General features: G+C 36.4%; 2 protein-coding genes across 2 annotated transcripts; one reads left to right on the forward strand and one right to left on the reverse strand.

The window, feature by feature from the left end:
* The first annotated feature begins 265 nt into the window (after positions 1-265).
* LOC110844451 (uncharacterized protein DDB_G0292186) lies at positions 266-3825 on the forward strand. Its single transcript, XM_022090657.2, has 6 exons — positions 266-797; positions 878-2313; positions 2403-2585; positions 2655-2797; positions 2995-3088; positions 3175-3825. Exons 1-6 carry the CDS (start codon positions 524-526, stop codon positions 3574-3576), a joined length of 2532 nt encoding a protein of 843 aa, XP_021946349.1. The 5' UTR covers positions 266-523; the 3' UTR covers positions 3577-3825.
* Positions 3826-4746: 921 nt separating this feature from the next.
* On the reverse strand, positions 4747-16279 carry LOC110843439 (potassium channel subfamily K member 13). The gene is made up of 5 exons (XM_022089402.2): positions 16173-16279; positions 13445-15790; positions 5864-6290; positions 5175-5772; positions 4747-5087 (listed from the first exon to the last, which is right to left on the reverse strand). Exons 2-5 carry the CDS (start codon positions 13983-13985, stop codon positions 4962-4964), a joined length of 1692 nt encoding a protein of 563 aa, XP_021945094.1. The 5' UTR covers positions 13986-15790; positions 16173-16279; the 3' UTR covers positions 4747-4961.
* Positions 16280-21614: the final 5335 nt, after the last annotated feature.

Here is a 21614-nt window from a genome sequence, read left to right on the forward strand (position 1 = left end):
CATATGTCTTTGTAATTGACATAGTTATAAACCTTGTTTGAAGGGATATCTTGTACTTACACCACCTTAAAATTATTCAAGATGGTTTACATACTAACTGTCCTTTATAAACTACAAACATAACATGTAGAAACAAAAGCAATAATTGATGGTAACTATTTTTTGTAACTGTCTCACAGTTCTCAAGTCGAAGCAATCTCAGTTCTCAAAGTGTCTCAAAGTTCTCCAGATTGGTGGAGGGTGATAATCTGTGTGAGGAACGAAATTTGATTCACACTGACGTTTCACCCGAGTCGAGCACAACTGCACCTCCTCTTCTCTCACAAATTATGTAAATAAATTATTTCTACAGTTTGTTATTGTACGCTTTACACTACACTGCATACTGAGGTTAGGTTGTGTTGTGTTTCACAATATTTAGTAGATTGGTCAAATTCCAAACTGTAGTTTTCATATTTTCTATTTCCTCGAAATTGCTACGAAATTTGCTATAGAGAAGGATTAGCGCGACGATTAATTAATAATGTCGAGAGGTCAAAAGCGACAGTACGGCGGCGGCGGCGGTTATACCGAATACTATGAGCAGGACTTTGTCGGATTCAGGGACAATAATAATCATCATAATAATCAAACTAATCAGAATTTCCAAGGAGGGGGACGATCTAGTGGTGGTTGGTCAGGTCGAGGCCGTGGGATGCGGAAACACCAACAATCCCGGATTTGCTACGTAAACGCAGAATTTATTAATCAACACAATACTCCAGACTTGCAAAACCTGCATGGAGTTAGGCGCAGGGGTAAATTTTTTCGAATTATTATTTTCTTGAGGCGAAAAACTAAAATTAAAAGTATAATTGTATTGTATTTTGAATTATAGTTGGTTGGGCGAGCGGTGGGAGTGGGGACAATGATGCTAGCAACAATCGATATCATCTTGATAACCGGATTCACAACAACAATAATAATAACGCGAATTCTTCTGATATTCGATTGGACGATCATTGTGAGGACATATTTACCGACATATCTGTAACTGTTCCTTCATTGATCAATAGAAGAAGCGAGGATGAAACTTTCGATTTTGGAAATGGTCGCCAACGAGTACTAGCTGTACGTAGTACTCCTGCAATAACAGGCTACAATCCATCAAGTCTACGCAAGAAAAAGCGTCGGTCTGAAGCCGAAGAACAACTGGAGACAGAAGTCGCGGTTCATCGAGCCAATCACAGGCGACATAAAAAATCCAAGCGTTCAAAAAGGAACCGAGGTGATGAAGGAAATGATTCTGGAGGAGACGTTCATTTACTGAGCAGCCCGAGCGATGCGGAGGGCGACGAAGATGAAGATTTACGATGTACTATTGTCCGACAGAAAAATGTTCGTAACAACAATTTCCGAAGAGAACCGGGAGAGATTTTGGACACAGACGAGAGTTCGTCCATTTCAAGTCAAAAATCAGAACATAAGGAGGTGCGTAAAAGTTCCGATGCTAGTGGTAACAAGAGCAAGAAATCATCATTGTCACCAAAAAACAACGAAGATGGTAAGGATACCAAAACTTCCACTGCCACATCGATTAGAGATGGTGACTTGTGCCCAGAAGTAGACGACAAAGTAGTTGAGTTGAGACCAATATCTGCAGAGTCATTGTCACAAGATACAATTGCATCTGTTGCTTCCTCGGTTGCTGGGACAAACATCCCAGATGATCATTCCCAGGGTGGTTGTAATACTATCGAAAACAGTCGCACTAATTCACCGACAAATCTGCGTCTGTCAGAAGACCGGAACCTTGGAGAAGCGTTGAACTCTCACGAAAATGTCACTATCAGTGCAGGATTATTGGATACTGCATTCGAGCTAGGGCCTAAAAAAGAGAACGAGAATAATATCAATATCAGCAATGTGCAATCGCCTTCTTCAGCATGCAGTGGTGGATTATTTATACTTGAGTCAGAAAATACAGGTCTTGGCGGTCAACCATCATCGGAAATTGTTGTGCAACGACCTGCTTCCGCATCAGCAGCATTAGAAAAGAGACAACGAAGAGGAGTTCTCCCATTCAGGAAAGTAACTATTCGAAGTCTAAGTCCTGCCACTGCTCAAGATAGCCAAAATAAAGTTCACTACAAGACCTCGCCTGGAATGTCTGTAGATCCATTAGATAGTTACTGGAAGACTCAAACCATACGCATAAAGACTGAGATGGCATCACTTGAGCAACAATTAAATATGAAAGATCATGTTATCAATGATCTGAAGCGACAAGTAAAATTAGGAGAGGAGAAAGATGCTAAGATTAAAGTTCTTAGGGTAAATCCTTATGCATCCTAATAAATTAAAACTGATCACAACTGATTATGATTTGATTAATTGGTTTATATTATTTGTATAATTTTTAGGGGCGCAAAACTAGTATGGAGAATGAAATGGAGGAAATCAAGAAAAACATGTCAAAAAGCGAAAAACGTTTAAAGGATACTGAACAAAAGCTGAAAAAAGTAGAACTGGAATTGAAATTGAAACAGGAAGAAGTGGAATCGCTTAAACGACGAGACGCTGAGCCTGCTAATGATGGGAATAAGGTATTGGTATTGGATTTTAGTTCAACCGACATGCATCTGATGCAATAGTATTAAATCTCTACTATATAGACGGATATACAACTGATATATGCCTTGACTTATCAAGACCGACTTTTCGTGGAAGTAGAGAAAGTCAAATCTTCATTTGAGATTGAAGTGCTGAAGCTGCAAGAGTATTATGAAGCTCGTCTTGCTCACTATCGGAATCAAGGGTTAGTCCTAGTGAAGTAGAAGTTAATAATTATGTTGCTAATTAATTGCATTACGGAAGTTGTATGTATTGACACTAATAAGAGTTTAATCTTGATAGTTAATTAAGTAGAATATTAATAAACACTGGGTTTAATCACCGTAATTAATAAATACGCCATTCACAGGTATGATTATGACATTTTTATTTTTGGAAAAGGCTTCACCCAGGACCATTTATTGGAGGTCCAAACAATAACTTTCCTAAAGGATGTGTCATGACTCCAGTGACTATCGGACAACCAATTTCAGTTGTAAGTGATATATCTTTTAAATTTCATACATTTTTGTGACTTACCTTTTCATTTCATACATATACACGTCTGTTCAAAAATATTAGGGACATCAATCACACAATCAAGAGCAAAATGGAATGCCTCGAACGGAATCTCGATCAATGCAGCAACAACAGATGGGTTTATTTGCTCATCTTGGAAATCCTGACGCTGTTTCGCCGCCTCTAATAAGCATCCCACAAGGAATTTCAAGAACCCGACTTCCTGTATTTTTGAATCCAATGATGAGACGAATGCAACAAGGAGTCGAAGCACCACAGTTACAACCACATCCAAGTGCTATCCAAGGCATGCAACATCAAAATCCAAATTCTTCCCTCTTGATACCATCTACCAACTCAAATTCTGTCAACAATAATAATTCAAACCAATCTAATAACAACAACAACAACAGCAACAACATCTCACCTGCAGCTGGAGGCCAGAATTCTGCATTTTCGCGTTAGCGTAATATTTATCCCTTACTTCTTCGCGTATTTCTTTTTTTTCAATTTTGTTTGCACAATATATATGTTGTTAGAATGAAATGTTATGTTTAATTTAGTGTCTGGAACTGCAAGGTTGTTATCGTTCATAAAGTTGTGTTTGTTTTTTGTCTGTAAAATGAATTTCCACGAACAAACGATTTTTCTTTAAAGCTTTAATAAATTATTCCGTTTATTAATATATGGTTTAAATGGAATCTGCTAATACAATTTACTAGTAGGTCGCAATAGTAAGTTATTTCGTATAGTTGGTTTACAATAATCGTTTAAAAATATTCAGGTTTAAATATATATACATATACATACCTATCTATGTATATATACTGTTGCCTGTTGAGACGTGAATTCGAGAAGATAATTTGCATTTGATATTAACTACCATTTTTATGGTGCAGCCATAAATGAAAATGTCTCTGAGTGATGATGACGGATGTATATAAGTTGTCGTCTTAAGTTAAACTTGTTAAAGTTTTTGACGCCGTCGCCACAAGTCACCTTCACATTCAGCAGCGAATGAGCTCCGTCTTGGTCGATGAGTTTTACGGTTGAGTTGAGAAGAAAAGTGAAACGGAAAGTTGGTAGAAAATTAAAGTCTAAAATATAACTAAATGTACATCATCATGGGTAATGGAACCCTGTGACCATTGTCCCCACAAAAATATTGAGGTTCCTATGCTTTCCAAATCTTGTAATTCTAAAGTCCCCACAGTTCCGCGGCCGCTGCACACCATGATTGATGGAGGTATTCACGTATATCCTGTTGCATTTCAGGAACTAAACTAAAGACTTCCTAATTCATGTATTTTGTGCAAAACTTTAAATTTCTATTCATATTCACAAATTATTGGATATGAAAATTTTTGACATATTTTTGACATTAGTTAATAATAAAGTGTGCTTTCACATACCGTATTATGTGTATAGTACGAAATTAACATATATGCAATGCTGGACAATATAGAATATTTGAGACGTTTGCTTAATAAAAGAAGCTGGTTACAAAAATCTTCAAATCCTGCAGTACTAATGGTATGGTGCGGGTGCCCAATATTTGCGTACTGATATCGCACCATGTTGGACAAACTTTGTCAGTCTCTGTAACAAAATATTGCAGCTCTTTCTGACAGGAAATCATATCGAATCAATTTATTCTCATGTTATACAAACATTTCGTGTCAACTTGTGCAGCATGCTGACTTTCTCCATCAGTTTCTCCATTACTAGACCCACAGACTTTTTCGCTATCGGTAGTAAAAATATGAGTCCGTAATTTAAACATAACAGAGAGTGCAGAGTGGACAAAAAACGACAAGGGTCACATAGTGGCTGGGTTCTAAGGATAAGTCCTAAACCGGATTATCTCCCAGTTTCTCCGTGACAATTGCAAGTGGTCCTACTGAAGTTGCTGAAAAGCCTGGATAATCATATGCAGAAGAATGTCTACTCATCTGCGCCGTTTCATAAAGTCTTTTCTGCAAAAAAACATGTACACAGACTTTTCTAAGTAAATGCATAATCTGCGTAGAATGAAATTTTACGTATTTATGTAGTTCAATTACCTGCATCACAGCCAAACTCACTTTATTACTTAACTCCCCACGAATGCTGATCATGTTTTCTCCCGAACATCGCCTCTCGTCCAAATCAAATCGACTACTATTGAGTCCCCCGTGCCCACCCTCCTCTTTCTCGTTACAGTCGTAGTCTGGCGATTCTGGAATGTTGTAGGGGTGATGACGACCCAGAGTGAAGGCTCGTGCTGCGTGGGACTTGTTTAGCACGGAAACTTGACATCGATTACTGCTATTTCCAACCCCATTTCTAATGTTGCGAAGACTACGGTTTGGTCTCCTTCTTTTGGAACTCATTCTCCGTCGCACTTTGGCAGCAGAACATCGACAGTAAGTACAACAACAGCACTCGCCACAGTAGTCCATCTGCTTGATTATGTAGTTCAAAAACTGTTTGATTACTATCGAAGTAACGTTGAGAAGACTGTATATACAGCAGCAGCCAAAAATCATGAGAACGAACGCCACAATTCTATAAAGCATTTCCATACTCCCATAACTTTGCTGTTGTAATGAAACATAGTCCCCAAGACCAATTGTTGAGTAGGATATAAAGCTAAAATAAACAGATTCGCCAAAGGTCCATCTGCCAAAACAACAAAAAAAGTTTTATCTGTGCTGTAGTAAAATGTTATCATCGTTGTTTCAACGAAACCAATAATTGAAGTAACTTTTACCCTTCCATTTGTTGAAATAAGGTCCCTGATGCACAAATCACTGTTACTGACATTGCAAAGAGGCAGAGCATCACCCAGTACACGGAGGGTTTCCAGTCTGGCTGCTCGACGATAGATTCTTCCCCTGTGGAAGATCTGGAGGGGGAGGCTCCACGATGTGCGGCTACCACCGTTATCGCGATGGCGGGTCCAGCAGCAGCAGCAGCATTCGGGGGGTCTGGTTTTTCATCTATGGCATTATCGTTGTCGATGCAAGGTCGACGTTTTTGTCGTTTCAGTCTGTAACTTCTCATACATGTGGCGAGAAATGTGATAATCCTCTCCAAAAATAGGTTAAAAAAGAGTAATCCGCCAGCGCACCCAACAAATCCGTAAGGAATTATTAACAGTTTTCCCAAGAGCGTGGAAGGGGTCGTCGCTCCATAACCTGCTCGAAGATAAAATCGCAAGTGTTACTTATGATTGCATTAAAATGCGTAATTTTTGAGTCCTACCCTATTTACATACATATTTGATGAGCACCACATTTTACTATTCAACTCTTACTTATTTTCCTCAATTACGCATGCATGTAGTTTAGGTCCCATAAATTACATTGTCACCCATTTAAATTATTTATTTGTGACATTTCAGCAGAATAGGTTGACATTGAATTGTCAACATGAAACAAAATTACCGTTTGTGGACCTACTACATATATTTATATACCCGTTCCCCTTTTGGGAATCTAAAACTAGTTGAACAATATTTGCATTGCTCTTCAATGTCCATGAAAATTTTATAAATCTAAAACAGTTTTTGAATTTGTCAAGAAATCTATAGTTTATTTGCTCCAAACTCTGCAACGTTGGCCCAACTTTTGTGCAAACAGATTGTCACACGAGCGAGAGTCATTAAAATCGTTCCGATATTAGAACGTTTCTAAATATACTCGGGAGTGGGTTTGACATCCCATTTGCTATCAAATTGATCAAAATCGGTCTTTTGTGGCATAAAATACAGATGAAAAACTATCGTTTTATTTCTCCTATCTCTGGATAAAACGACATGACGATAAAACTGTGAGATTTTAAAAATAGTAGATTGGTTAACTTCAAGTCAAGAGCACAGACTCGAACCAGGATCAAAGCACACTCAAATATTGCTTTTCAGCATGAGCATTCACAGAATGTGACTTTCCTTAAAAATATACATTTGACAACGACATTCAAAGAAAGCAAAATGTATGTTTCCAAAAATCCCATATGAATGAACTCGAGTGAACTCGAGTATTGGATTACTGTCAATCTACCTGTATCGAGTGAGATAGATGATTGGGTGGCTGATGGATAGAGAGATAACAAGGATGAGCAGATCATGCATGGGACGACCGTAACTAAACCAATGTCAATTCAAGCTCAACTTTCACCTTTCCTTAACCTCGACTGGTGGTCAGGTGTGTTAAAAATTGAAATTGATCATGGCATTGGTTGGTTGACATGAGACTGTTCTGCTGGGATGAGCTCATCGTGTCATCAAGTTTCCTTCCTTGGTTATTGTGTTTTCGCTGAACAAACACTTTACGTGAGCCTGTCTTTCCTGGAAATGTAATTGTTTGCTGTGCAGAACGGTTGACGGAACACTTTGTGTTTGGTAGTTCAAGGGTGACGTCGGAAATAGTGAATCCTTTCAAGTGAGGATGATCATTCTCCCCTTTTGTTCTCTCGTGTCAGCATGTATTATTACGAAGCCTTACAAAAGCAATAGTCACGTACCCTCTCCAGGCTAAAGTTAGTTATATGCGAACAATAATTATTACCAAACTCGGATTTTGATGGTCACGCCGCAAGTGAAAGCATTGACTCGAACAGAATTGTATCTATTTTTACTCGTGTCATAATAATAAACTTTCATTAAAACCTTTCATGTAATATTAGTCACAAAATTGTGTTCCTTGTTGATTTTACCATTCTAGTCTGTCTTTTCGCTAAAATATGAGGGACTGAAAAGGCAAACACGAGCAAGGCACAAAGTGCGAGATGACTCAATTCTTTCGCTAAGCATAGTAAAATAAATTGGAGGAGAAAGTGAAAGCGTTCTGTTGCAGATGGAAAATGCAATTGACTCAATTGGATTGGATGTAAGTCCATAGTTCTTGGGATTAGATATGGATTAGATGGTGGACAGGATGATTTGGTTGTGAGAAACTTGCTCAACTTCTACTTTCTACTCGAATTTTCTCCTCGTAGCAAAGATGATGTCGTTGTCTGTGATCATCGTTTTTTTAGACGGTGTATACGCTATGAATATTGCAAAGCTTCGTAATCCTCCTTCCTACATCTTATTCTTTTTATGTACAAAACGATAGGACAATAACACTACGTGAGGTCGACAAGTTGAAGAAAGTTTTATGCAATCGATATTAAGGGTGCATTTGCTTTGTTTTTTATCAGCACTGACCCGTCACCGCCTGAAAAATATGTGCACCAAAATATTACAAATGTTGCAACTATACATATATTGTTTGAAAGAATTTGTTAAAAAGTTTAAAAACTTTGATGCCCTTCTAATTTATACAAACTAACAATAAATACATAACCGCGTATATGCCAATGTGTGCGTATGTGTTTATTGCATAAATGGCCATTAGCCCTTGCAAATCTCAATCTTTCATTGTGGTCATTTGGGATGTAGTTAAGAAGCAGGTTGATGGTTTTCGTGTGGGTCACAAATCATGAATATATTTATTTATCAGGTTTCGGCATTATTTATCAGGTTTCGGCATTCATTGTTTAGTAGTCGGCATTCAATCAAACATATATTTAGTGTTGGACGCTTTTTGGGGAATGTGAGGTACACAACACAGGGGAAATCTTGTATCAAGCCTTAGATTGTGAGGTCTAATTTTGATATTTTAGCAGTTGAGTCTAAAAGTTGGGCGAAAAGTTTAACATGTGAAAGGGTAGATTATTTTTAGGGTAAAGAGGTCTAGAATAGTCAAATTGCAGTCATTGGGAGTAGAGGAATATTAGCAGGTTTGTAATTTTTGAATCCATGTATATGCATGCACTTGTAATAAGTAGTCCACGCACGTGCATATTTAATGTGAAATGGCGAATGTTCTTTGCACACAATTGTCAGTGAAATAAGAATTCCGACAAATGAAGGCATAAAAATTCAACAAGTTATCTCCACGTGAATGGGACAGAAATTAAAGCCTAGCACACGTGTCTCGTAGTACTCATCCCGAGCTACACAGTATGTAACGATTAGGCGCCGACGAAAAGGTACCGAAATGCAACGCTACTTCGTTAATGAAAAGGTACCGAAATTTCGCAGTTAGCACCAAATCAACGCTATTTCATTGCCTACTCATTGGTACTGAATATTCCGTGCGGATTTGGCACCGAAATGTAGGTGTATAATCGGTGCTCGTTAGTGAACGTTGATACCCAACCAGATCGGTACCTGATCGGTACCATTGATAAATTTCGGCGCCGAATCGTTACATTATGGTGTTCAATTTCGTTAGTTTTTCGGTACTAGGATTTGGCAGCTCGGGATGGTAAGTCCACATGTCTACAAATACTAATGCCCGTTTTGTGACAAAATCTGTCAGCCCAATCGTTGTCCTCACGTACACTTGTTCCTGTTGCCCGTGTGGTTTTATATTTGTTACAAGTTCTACTTATGTTAAAAGTTTTAACATAAAACTCGGAGATATTGTAACTTGAAGCTATTGCCCACTTTCGCATAATAAAACAACAAATGTACAACTTCGTTCAGATTTTCTCCAGATTTTGCTCTCGTTGTCAGTCTAAAATCTAACCAATCTCCTTTCAACAACGTATTTAATATGAACTGAATTCTAATAATCAATGAAATATACTTGACTTTGTTAAACTGAAATTTCAACACAATACGAGTACTTAATAGTAGTAACACACTTATCGACTTTATGCCACTTATTTTGAATTTTCTTAACAAATGTATTTTTAAATGAGTTAGGTTTGACTTCAAAAAACGGTGCTGTATGTAATACATAAGTTAGAAATGTCCATTTAATTATTTTCAGTACATTTTCAAATTCTGAGCATGTTCAAGTAAAAGAAATCCCACTGGAAACAACTTTATTTCGTTTTGCATCATTCTGCTCTGTTCTGTTATGGAATCTCATTGTGAAAGTTTGAGTTGGAAGAGAGTAATAAGTGGGCAATCTTCTTGAGCGTCACTCACTGCAGACTTATTTCTGTCTTAATTGGGCAACTTCATAAAACCATATTTGCAGAAGCCCCGTCATAAACCTTGTCACATGCAATAACACGATCAGAAATCAGAGAATGGAATGTTCTTTTATAGTTACGTACAAACCTCGAATACTAAACTTTTGGCTGACATAACTTATTTTTAGTTAACTCGCAGTATTAATCCTACATAAGTACCTCTTGGCACTTGCACATAGAAAATATAATCCAGCACTAAATTCTAATCATGAATAGAACGGCGATATAATTCTGTTAATCTACTCATTTTGCTCACGAGGACAAAAGTAAGTTCCAGTAAACTACAAAGCTCGATTGAACTCTAGTGGAAGTTGATACAGTCAGAAATATTCAGTTATGACGACTGACATCCAAACACTGGAAGGAAAATTGTGTAAACTCTTATCAGTGTTTATTCTTCCAAGTTTATATACATGCATACACATGTTTATAAACATAATCACAAATCTCAAGCCATCTAGTTAGTTCTAATTAGGATATATTTTTAGAAGTCTAATTACAAGTTATCTAGTCAGTTTTCAGGGAAATATATGATTGACAGCTTCCCAAATTAGTAATCATTGCATTCAAACCTATATTTGCATGTGCATCCCCACGTACAACATTTGTTCATTCTAATGTCGTTCTAGTATTGGAATCACTATATCATTTGCGTATATTTGCATATGTACATACGCACGAATGCATGTACATATATCAGGTAAAAAGAAAGTTTGTCTTGCATGTTGCTTTGTGTTGGTTAACCTATATTTTTCATTTTCTGGTGGTTATCCAACGATGCATCTGTATTTGTAGCACTATTTTATACTGTGAAACTGGGACTTGTACAGATATGTGTACGTAAGTGTAAGTATCTACGTAAAGAGAATTTGTTCTACACAGTGATGTTGTGAACTCATGGAACGTGAAACGAATCGGAAGTTACAAATTTTCGAATTACTACATTCGACAATTTCTGCCGGGATGGAGAACATCTATTTAGAATCATTTCCAGAAGCTATAGGTACATTTGGTTTTCGCCAATACTTGACTTAATTTGTCGTGATCTCTTTAGTAAAAATAAATTGAAATGATTTTGCAAAAGGCTGGTAATTTAATTGAATTACTAATTCCTCGTCCACATTAAATGAATCAACCGACACTCATTCACTGACTGACGCAATAGCATACACGGTTTTCCGTGGCGAGTTTAATGAAAGTATTGAAGTCCCAATTACGTCAAAATATTACTAAAAATCTGATCTACCAACATATGTATCACACATTGCAGATATTGCGATGGCTATTGGCTGCTAACCAATTATACTACATGTCCGTAGTCCATACGAGCATGAGTGACATAAATGAACTATTCCTGTTATTACCTCGTTCTAATTTCATCTCATGTCATGCGGACCATTTTATGTATAATTAGGCTGCTAAATGTACCAATACTTTCCAATTTCTCTGAAAGCAGCACCTAATTTAGGAATGATTTTGTTGAATTGAAAAGGGTGAGATGTTATAAGTTCGTGCGCATGAAATTGCCAATGCACACGGAATTAGGTTGCCTTGTTTTTATGAGATGCTGCTCACCACAATTTATCAGCAGACTGAGCGAGAACCCTGATTAGTTTTTATGGGTGAAAGTGTCATTGCAAAAGCAGGCAATGCAATAGTTATCAAAATCATGTAGCTATTCAATGGTTGTTACATTTCTCTCAGTTTAAGACTACTAGAAAGAAATAATAAAAGCCTACAATACGTATTAAATTATTTTTTAATTCAGTGTTAATCAAAACAGGCCGAGAATTTGTGGCCTGCAGCCTAACCAGCTCATGAGAAACAAGAAAAGAAATGCTAGTATTATACGTTATGTATATGTATTTGACCAATTAGTTTCCGATTTCCCGTCATTTTGGTTTTAAGAGTGATCAAAATTCTTGTGAACAGACGTCATTTTACCCTAAAAGGTGATAAAGTGACCAAGTTACAATTCCCAAAGTACATACATATGGTTGGATGGAATAAATTGTCCAACATCGACATCAACAGATTGAAATTTTATGGGGTTTTCAACTGCTTTTATTGCTTTTCTACGAGAAAAATAAAACTAAAACGTGGAACGCAAACCTCAACATTCTTCACACTTATATCTTTGGCGTATATGAATTTGGTTTGCTTTTATTGAACCACATGGTTTGAGTTTGTCAGTTACTCTTCTCAGTTGGTGCAAGGAAGCTTTTTAAAATGTTGAATGTAATTAATTAAGTTCATACATTTTGGAAGAAGGCATATGGAATTTTGAATGTTTAATCAAAAGAACGTTTAAATTGTAATAAAAGAACAATTATGCCAAATTCTACATATGTACGTAAACCGATATTATACAGATTGTGCTCCAACTATGAATTTCTAAACAACAAATTTCACAATTTCTGCATAGCTTCCGGCCGGCTCAGTTTAAAACTGAATACAGAAATGGGATTGTACATCTGTCTAGTTCAATAAACCAAAAATAGAACTTAAATTACTCAACAGAAAGCTGAACACCATCTTACAACTACTCTAGCGAAAGATTTAATGTTTAAATTTTAGCATACCAGTCAGGCAAACAGTGATAATAATAACGTCATAAATTTGTAGCAAGCTAAAGGAAAGTTCCCAGAAAAGTGTGTGTGTGCCGAATAGCAAAAAAACTTAAAACACAATCTGTTTTTAAGGTATTCGCCAGGGGTGCGCAAGATCGGTTTACTGTTAAATACAAAACGGAACGCAGATACATTATTCTCAGATAAGATACACAATACTATTCTTTACCTGTTTGAAAATACAGGTTACTTTAAAAGAAAGTAGTACAAAGATACAAAATATGAAAGAAACTTTTATACTTTAAAAAAATTTGTTTCGTTATCAATATTCATTCAAGTTCAAATACACAACTAAAGAATAAATTCAGTGCAAATTAAATTGAATATAAAATATAAAATTATATTACTATGCTATTGATAAATGATAAATTACATTTAGCAATAGCATAGTAATCCCGTCAAAGTAAAAATCTGAAATGTGTATCTATAATTCAAAAACTTTTCTAAAATGTAGAATCATCTATTGAGTCGAAAAATCATGGTAAAAATCGTATATATGCATCAATATACATGTTTATTGCATACATACGTATGCATGTATTAGTCAACTTTACCTAACACTAAAATATTTGTCCCAAATTGATCAAGCATACACATTGACATCTGACAAAAACTAAACCGACAAATTGTGACGTAAAAAATAGTGACATACAAATTGAGAATGCATCAAGTACAATAACCTCACTTACCGATGGTTGAAACGATGGTCCAGGCAAAGTGAAAGCTTCCCACCCAGTCCCATCTCTTCCTTTTCCACACCATTCCTGCTTGGGTAGCATTTCCGTATGCAAAAAGTAACTCGTGAAGGCCGTCCAGCGTTATACGGTAAGGCTCACTCCTGCTGCTGCTTTCCTCAGAATCAACACTTTTCACATCATCCACGCTGGTCAAAAGCGTAGTGTTCGCACCAATGTCAACGCCACCTCCGAAAGTGTACTTGTTGTCCTTGGTAACTTGGAGTCCCATCGTGTCTTTCGAGGGGGTGGGATAATAGCACCTTGTAAAGTTTCGAACAAATTCATCGTACAAATCTTGGAAATCTCTTCTCGTCTTATTCTCCCCACTTTCCTCACATGCTTGGAAGATGAACGCACCCATGGCCAAGTAGACATAGAGGAAAATTGCCAGGAGAATGAACCTCACATTATCTTCTTGCAAGTTAAGGAAATGACAAATGCCACCTTGTCGGTTTTTTGTGACATCTGGGTTCTGCAGCGGTAAGGGTGCCATTGGTTCAAGTGACTGAAGCTATATTTTTAACAAATCAACTTTGTGTAGCAACAGCAGATGGTTGCATGCTTACGAATTTGAGGACGACGATGTGCAAGGAGGGGACTAATGTATTCAGAAGAATACGATTTGGCAAATGGGACGAGTAAAGCGTCGAGCAGCGATTACGGGGCCTTTAGCACCACCACTTCAGCCACTGTGGCCAGAAACTGACCATAAATTATTATGAAGCTGGCTTGTAGAAAGTGTCACAGCGCAGATTTCATATAATAAAACACTTGTTCACTTCACGGGCTTATTTTCTTGCTGCTGCATCAGAGTTTGCATGACTAAACTGATCTTCATGGGCGAAAAGTAGCAATGTATTTCAGAACTCAAAGTATTACACGATGTAATTCGAATATAAGTTCCAATTAGATTTCCAGATTGATGTTGTCATCAACTGAGGATTTGTAAGCCATGCAAAATATTTCAGAACCTGATCATCACAAAGTTGAAAGTCGTCTTTGTTTGCTGTATGTTTTTTTGTGGGGCGTTCGTGGACTGCTCATTAAATCTAAATCACTTAATTGTCACGTTATATAATTTTTGTTTCACCTTGAAAATATAAATCTATTAACTTTTACGCCAAACACATTTGATTTGCAAATTCGTGTCTAAATTGCGTTGCTTTTTCTCTTATAGCTTTAATTTGGCAGGTACCATTTCTAAAATAAAATTATCGTCGCTTGGAGTAGGAAAATTAACGTCTGGGTAATCCTGTCATGCTTATTCACTAGCGAACGTCCAAATTAACCAAATTCCAGGAGGATTAAATAGGTTTAATTGGTTAGAATTTTGTGGTGAAAGTCTTGTGAAAGTTTATGCTTTTATAGTGCTGATGAGATCGTAATCCCGATAAGAATCAAGAAGGAGTTCACGAGGTGTGTCTAGCAAATTGCGTCGAGCACGCTATTTTTCATTCGCTGAAGTTATTGCTGATGTAGTGATGTCCTCCCTCAACACAAAGTACAAGTAAATTATTTTATAATGTCTACCACATGACAATACGGCAACGTTATTACTCGACACGATGACAAAATAAGTACATGCATGTAGTTATTTGGATATAGATTAAATGTTGTGGATTCAAAATTATGCAACGTGGTCCTTACTCATAGTTACGCCGACAGATATTAAGGTTATGTAAGCTACCGAGTAAATTACGTCTGTTCATGTTCCCAGTCAATTTCCTCCTGTTGTTGGGTTTTGAGTCAGTGGACGACTTTCATTCACGTTCAGAAGGATATTAATAACTTTCCTTCAATGCTCAAGAAGATGACGAATGTCTTTGAAGGAGTGAACATGTAACGCTTCATGTACTTTCATTTCCGCATATTCAAATGTATAAATGTATATGAAAGCAAGGTGCCAAAGTGCACTGCGTAACACAGTTCTCACACAAAAAATGTTCAAACCCGCTTACTGGAAACTTTTACCATCTTCTTCAGAGTTTGTATGGCCTGGATTCTCAGTTTTCGTGTTTTATAATTAACTCACTATCTTGAACTTGTTACGCTCACTTTCCACTGTAACTTTTATTATGTAATTTGACAACTTTTCGGAAACTACTACTACATAAAACGGACGAGGTCACGGGCAAATTGCTGGACAGAGTGTGCATCCAGAATGCGGCGCATTATGATTTTGACTTGCATACAAATGTGACGTTTGTTGACTTTCTCACCCGAAATATGAGACGAGAGGACATGTTTGAAATTTAAAAGTAGCGACTTACAAACGTCCGTCCCACGGTGTCACTTGTCCTATGAATAATTAAATTCCATTAGCCACCCAGTTTTAAATTTCATTTTCTGAAAAAGTGAAAAATATAATATAATCTGTATTTACTGCTGGAATACAAATAAGTAAGGCTACCAAAGTAAAGTACAAAATACTGCAGTAAAAACAACTATACAGAGAAATGGAAATTTTAAATGGATAATTTCCTAACTTTGACAATTATATTCCTCAGTTTAAGTTAGACCCTAGTTGGTTACCCAATCACAGTTTCTTGGCGTCAGCAAAAGTGATGCTATTCAATTCAGATTGCAATTCCAAGTACACTTCCATGCAGAAAAGTGTGCAAGGGATTGACGTAACCAAAACGAAATGACACTGTTGCGATAATGTTAAGAAAACAAGTACCTCTGAAAACAGATTATGAAGCTCGGGTAGTTCAACGGATTACCAAGCCAAACATTGCTGGCGAACTGAGACGTGAACTCGTAGGTCTCTTTCTTTCCTCCCTTGTACACAGAGTGAGGAGGTGGTGGCGAAAGTAACGTCGTCGCCATAATCGTTGCGAGATGGAGAATCTGTGAGGCAAAGAGAGATGAGCACATTTCATGCTTTCCACAACCCACACAGTGAAAGTCGTCTACAATGTACGTACATATGTAAAGGACATACGTAAAGGAGTGCAGTGTGTGTGTGTAGAAAAGAGAAGATCCGCATGCGTCACTGGTCGCTTCTTTGTCCGATTTAAGCTCACGTTAATTCCCACGTATGTATTTTTACTTCTAGTGTTATCGTATGTGCTACTTGTGTTTACATAAGCAATTATCTATGAAACTGAACTAATTAAAATTAAAATACTACGTATATAGATCGTTACAGAGTTCAGAGGTTGTATGTGTTAATTTAAGTTTAATTTAGGAGAAAGTTGACACGTTGGGGATTTTTCGGCTTGGGAATTATTTGAAATAAGTTTAATTAAATGCTGTCCATTTTGAATTTTGCAAATTCCTTTGTAATTTTATTATGTAATGCCAGTTCTTTAGTTAAAAGCACAGACTTGAATTATACATACTAAGTTACCTTCAAAGTATTTTTAAACACGCTGAATGATAATTAATTAAAATCACTCTTGATCTCAAATGTGTATATTTCAAGAACTCTGTACTTAAACGCGGAATCTAATATTTTAATTAAAACGAAATTACCTCGTTAAAACTTCAAGTTATTTTCTACGCGAAAGTGCACTTCAATTTGTCAAAACAAACTTTGTGTCACACAGCTTTGAGTGAGTCTACCTACACCTCTCCAGAATGACTTTTGACAAAAAATATTCGAAAACCATTAACGGTTTGATAGCTTATACATCAACCATCTTAAAATATATAAAGTATCCTGAATTAGATTTTTGTACAGAATATGCATTCCATGTTTTCATACCGAACATGAACGTGAATTTATTGAGATTGAACATCGACTACTTTGGTGATAGAAACTGAAGGAAAGCAAGAACCCGGTAGCACGGAGCTGGATGCGTTGGGCCCGACGCAATCTGTGTTCTGAAAACGAAGCAAGCGAGAAAGTTGGGTGAGAGTGAAAGCTTGAGCTAAAGATAGAGAGCAGCAGAACCTTCTCCACTGAAGCAAATGTAACGGTGGAAATGTGCTATGACCAAACATCGGTAGTTCTTATGTGCGATCATGCAATAATTGGTCCAAAAAAGTCAAACGAAGGATTATGAAGGCTTATTTTGTCTGAAGTAAATATTGTTGCATATGTATGTATGCACGATTGACATGTAATGCATATAAATAAGTAGACTGTGGTGAGTGGGACAAGAAACCAACATTTTTTGATTCGTAAATATTGTATTCAAACATTTATATCTGCACGTACTTTAAGTATTACAATTATGCCTGACCTACAGACCAATAGTAAAAATTTGCCAACACCTTCATTCATATGCAAGCAACTGTTTAGTTTTATGCATGACTCAATAATAAAGCAAAATCTATAATCTATTAAAATATTTCTACAATTGATGGTGCAAACTGTTAATGAAAGCACTTTGACATGCTGCCCAACTTTGTCACTATTTCCATGCAATACATCCTGCAAGTTGATGAAACCCACGTCCCGTTTTGTTTATTACTTCCGACTATACGAGGGCAACATGACTTTGCTTTTACCCAGGAGAAAAAAAAATGTAGAAATCACTCCTTTCGTATAGCCAAAACAAATTTATACTTTGATAATAAAATAGAAATCTTAAATTGGTTCCGATTTACAGTAAATTTTTATATTGCATATTATTTGCGTTTTCTTTAGTAAATTGCCCATTCAGAGCAAATGAAAACAAATTGCTTTAACTCTCTTTCTCTTCTTTAATTTTAATTCCGACCACATTTTTTTTGCCCATCCAGCAAAAACCGAGGAAATGGGAAAATCCACTCCCAAATGCGATAATATTAAGAGTTTGCGTATACTACTAGATGAGGATTATGACTTTTATGAGAAAAGTTTCTGCTTAAAATTGCATACATAAATCTTTCAGAAGGACATTCTCTAAAAATACAAATGAGAATTCCAAGCATTGTATTCTCAATTTGGCACTAATAAACAACTCATCAGTTTTAGTCAGAGTACATTACACGAGCTACTTCGACTTCACGTCCGACTTTTATATACTTTTACTTGCGCATGTAAATACAGATACAAACTTATCTCTACTGGGAGGCCATGGAAGAGGGAAAGTGGGAAGCAGGACGAACGAGAAGGATCCCATCTGGTTATAAAGTAAAGGGTAATATTCTCAATTTCTATGAAAAATACAGACCCAATTTGGTAATGCAACTTCCCTGTCAGTAGGGTGACTGACGAAGGGATGGATTTTTCACTTTTAGTAAAGTATCGCGTGAAGTGTGGCTAGTGTGAGGAATGGAAGTCGAACTCATAACTATTTGGCTTACTCATCACAAAATATGTTCACCTCTCTTGCTTATAAGTACACATTTACATAGATTTATATATGTTGTTAAATTACATATGATACCATCCATTATTTCTTGACATTTAGTATCTAAGGGCTGTGTACTAACGTATCGGATCACCCAAATTCTGTCAAAAATGGGCAATTAATTTTCATACGGTTTTAAATACCAACATCGAGATATGAATTTGAAATAAACTGGCCTAATATTGTAGATTCCAAAGCAGATAACTTGAGTGCCCCAACCACGGACTGGTTTTTGAAATCATCCACTAACGGGTTTGCTAAGTATAATAAGCAAGACATTCAAAGGAAGACGGCATGTCATTCAGACCTATGGCAAGAAATTCACAGCATCCGTTGTCCGTGGGGCTGGGCACGGTTTTTTTTACTGTCGCTGGTAACAAGCAACCAAATCAACATCATTTTCCTAGAACAGCTTTCATCTCTCTCTTTCTCTCTCCCTCTTCCCATCAACCTCAGCCATTAAGAGCACTGGAGAAAATGTTATGTTCGCATTATCATGATTCGTTCTTCATTACAATCGCAGGACTGAAGTGGTTTTATTGACCTTGCCGGTCCCCCAGCCGATCTCCCCCTGCAAGATTAGATTCGATCGCTGATGCAAGATCACCAAACCTATTTTAACGCAGTTCAAGAGGGAAAGTTTTTTCTATCCAAAAGAATACTTTTCTTGTGTGTGGAATTTGTAGGCGCGGACGTATCTTGCGAGACGACATGGCATAATGTGAGAAAAGAACGAAAAAAATCATCACGTCCATCCTTATTCCCGTTGGGGCCAAATTGAACGTGCCACTGTTCAGGGGCGGTGGTCTTTTGGAAATAAAAGTCACATGCAAGATAGTTTTGAACCATCTTATTCTTTTCCGAACTAATGTAATACAAAATTATATGTTAAATAAAACACTATTCATATGGCAATATTCACAACTTGAGAGATGTTACTTCGATATGCATGACACATTATGTAGCTTAAAGAAGCTTTCATATCTGCTGAGGAAATATTGAGTATCAAAATTAATTATATTATCTCTCTTACAGTTAAAAGACATAAAAAATGGCATAATGTTAAGACTATATCCTGCATAATATTTACCAAAGAATACATTTTTATATATGGTACATCAGTATTTTCAGATTGCCGAACCTAAATATTTAGCCTTCTACTTACGCACACGTATAAGCTTCTTTTTCTACTTGGTTTGTTACACGTATGTATATCAGGCTTCAATTCTATTTATAAAACAAGGATATAAAGGCCATAATCCATTAGCCGTTTCTTTTAATTGGGACGATTTTCTAAGCTACGGAAATTATCAAGGAAATTGGGATCAGATTTCTAATCCAGTGGCTGGAATAAACTGGAGCAAGTATTTGTATAAAAAATGGAGAGTCTTGGTTAACTAGAGGTGCATACGATCGACTGAACTAATTCTTCGTTATAGAAAATGTGCGAAACGGATATTGAAGATGAGTCATAAAATACGCATGCATACACATCTGGTTGAAAGCTAAAATCAAAAATGTAATGCGTGAAGCGACAAACTTATTAAAATTAACATAGATGTGAAATTAATCCTATGAGATAGCGAGTCCATTTATACAAACCAACGATTGCAAATGCCACCACGGGTTTAGCATTTGTCATTGCTATCATCGTTTAGCATTGGTGAATTTGATCTAGTAATATTTGTGTACAGTTCAAATTTGCATTTGCCAATAAAGATTCCGAATAAAGCATTCCAAGGGGTGACATTTTGCGGTATCGCATGTTCTAAAGTTTTTTTTGGAGTACGACAGAATTGACCTTAGGATGTCCTCAAGCCTCGAATTAACTTGAATTGTAAAACTATTATGGACACGGAAATTGCCCATTAGAGCAACGTCGTTATTCCTAATGTCTCATGTCCAGAAGCTAAAGGTCCTACTAAAAATTAGTCGGAAACTTTGAGAAGTCACTTCCTTATGCCAGAGAAAATTATTTCCTCGTGACACTTATAAAAATGCAGAATCCTACTCAAAACAACGTACCGTTCATAGCGTCCATACGAATTTTGGGTGACTACGTTACAAAAAACATAATAACACGTAGACAAAAAGAAACTCATTCAGCAAATTACGGAATTATATTTTCTGTACGGGATCGATAAAAACCAAGCACCATGATCAAGTTTAACATGATGATTTTTACTTAACTCGTTGTACAGAAGGGACCAGACGACAATTTATTATGTACATAAATATTTATGAATTAATAAATACATAGCTACATACATGCATCTGTATGTGAAAGAGTTGAGGTGGTCTTCAATGTTGAAGTTGCAGTCTGAACTGCAGACTCTTCATTGAAATGTGTTATTTGCTAGATGCTATTAAAGTAGATGTGCACATGTAATATAATCTGTACATACATATTTACATAGACTTGATAATAATGCGTAGATGATGTTCTTGTGTTGCCACTGATGTAAATAAATTTTGCATGAAGTACACTTTTCAGATCATCGTGCACCAGTACCATTCCTAAATAAATATATTCTCAAATTAAATATGTATATAACTAAATGTACATGTACATAGCTATACATATATACTATAAACTGTCAATAAATTATAGGCTTTTAATGTTATCAAAATAGAATGTCTGTTTTTTTACATTTATCCAGGTATTTATTCAGTCAAGGTCGAATTTTTTTTTGCAATTGGTTTCATTTTTTACCGTTCTGGCTATACATATGCATTTCATAATAATCTGCTCTATGGGACAATGCTAAGTTTGCATTGTCATTGAAATTCTGTGTGTTAGAAAGAATTGTATTGTGAATAAAGTATGCTTAAGAAAA

The sequence above is a fragment of the Folsomia candida genome, unplaced genomic scaffold (assembly GCF_002217175.1).
Source record: "Folsomia candida strain VU population unplaced genomic scaffold, ASM221717v1 Fcan01_Sc002, whole genome shotgun sequence".
In the NCBI taxonomy this organism is placed as follows: Eukaryota; Metazoa; Arthropoda; class Collembola; order Entomobryomorpha; family Isotomidae; genus Folsomia; species Folsomia candida.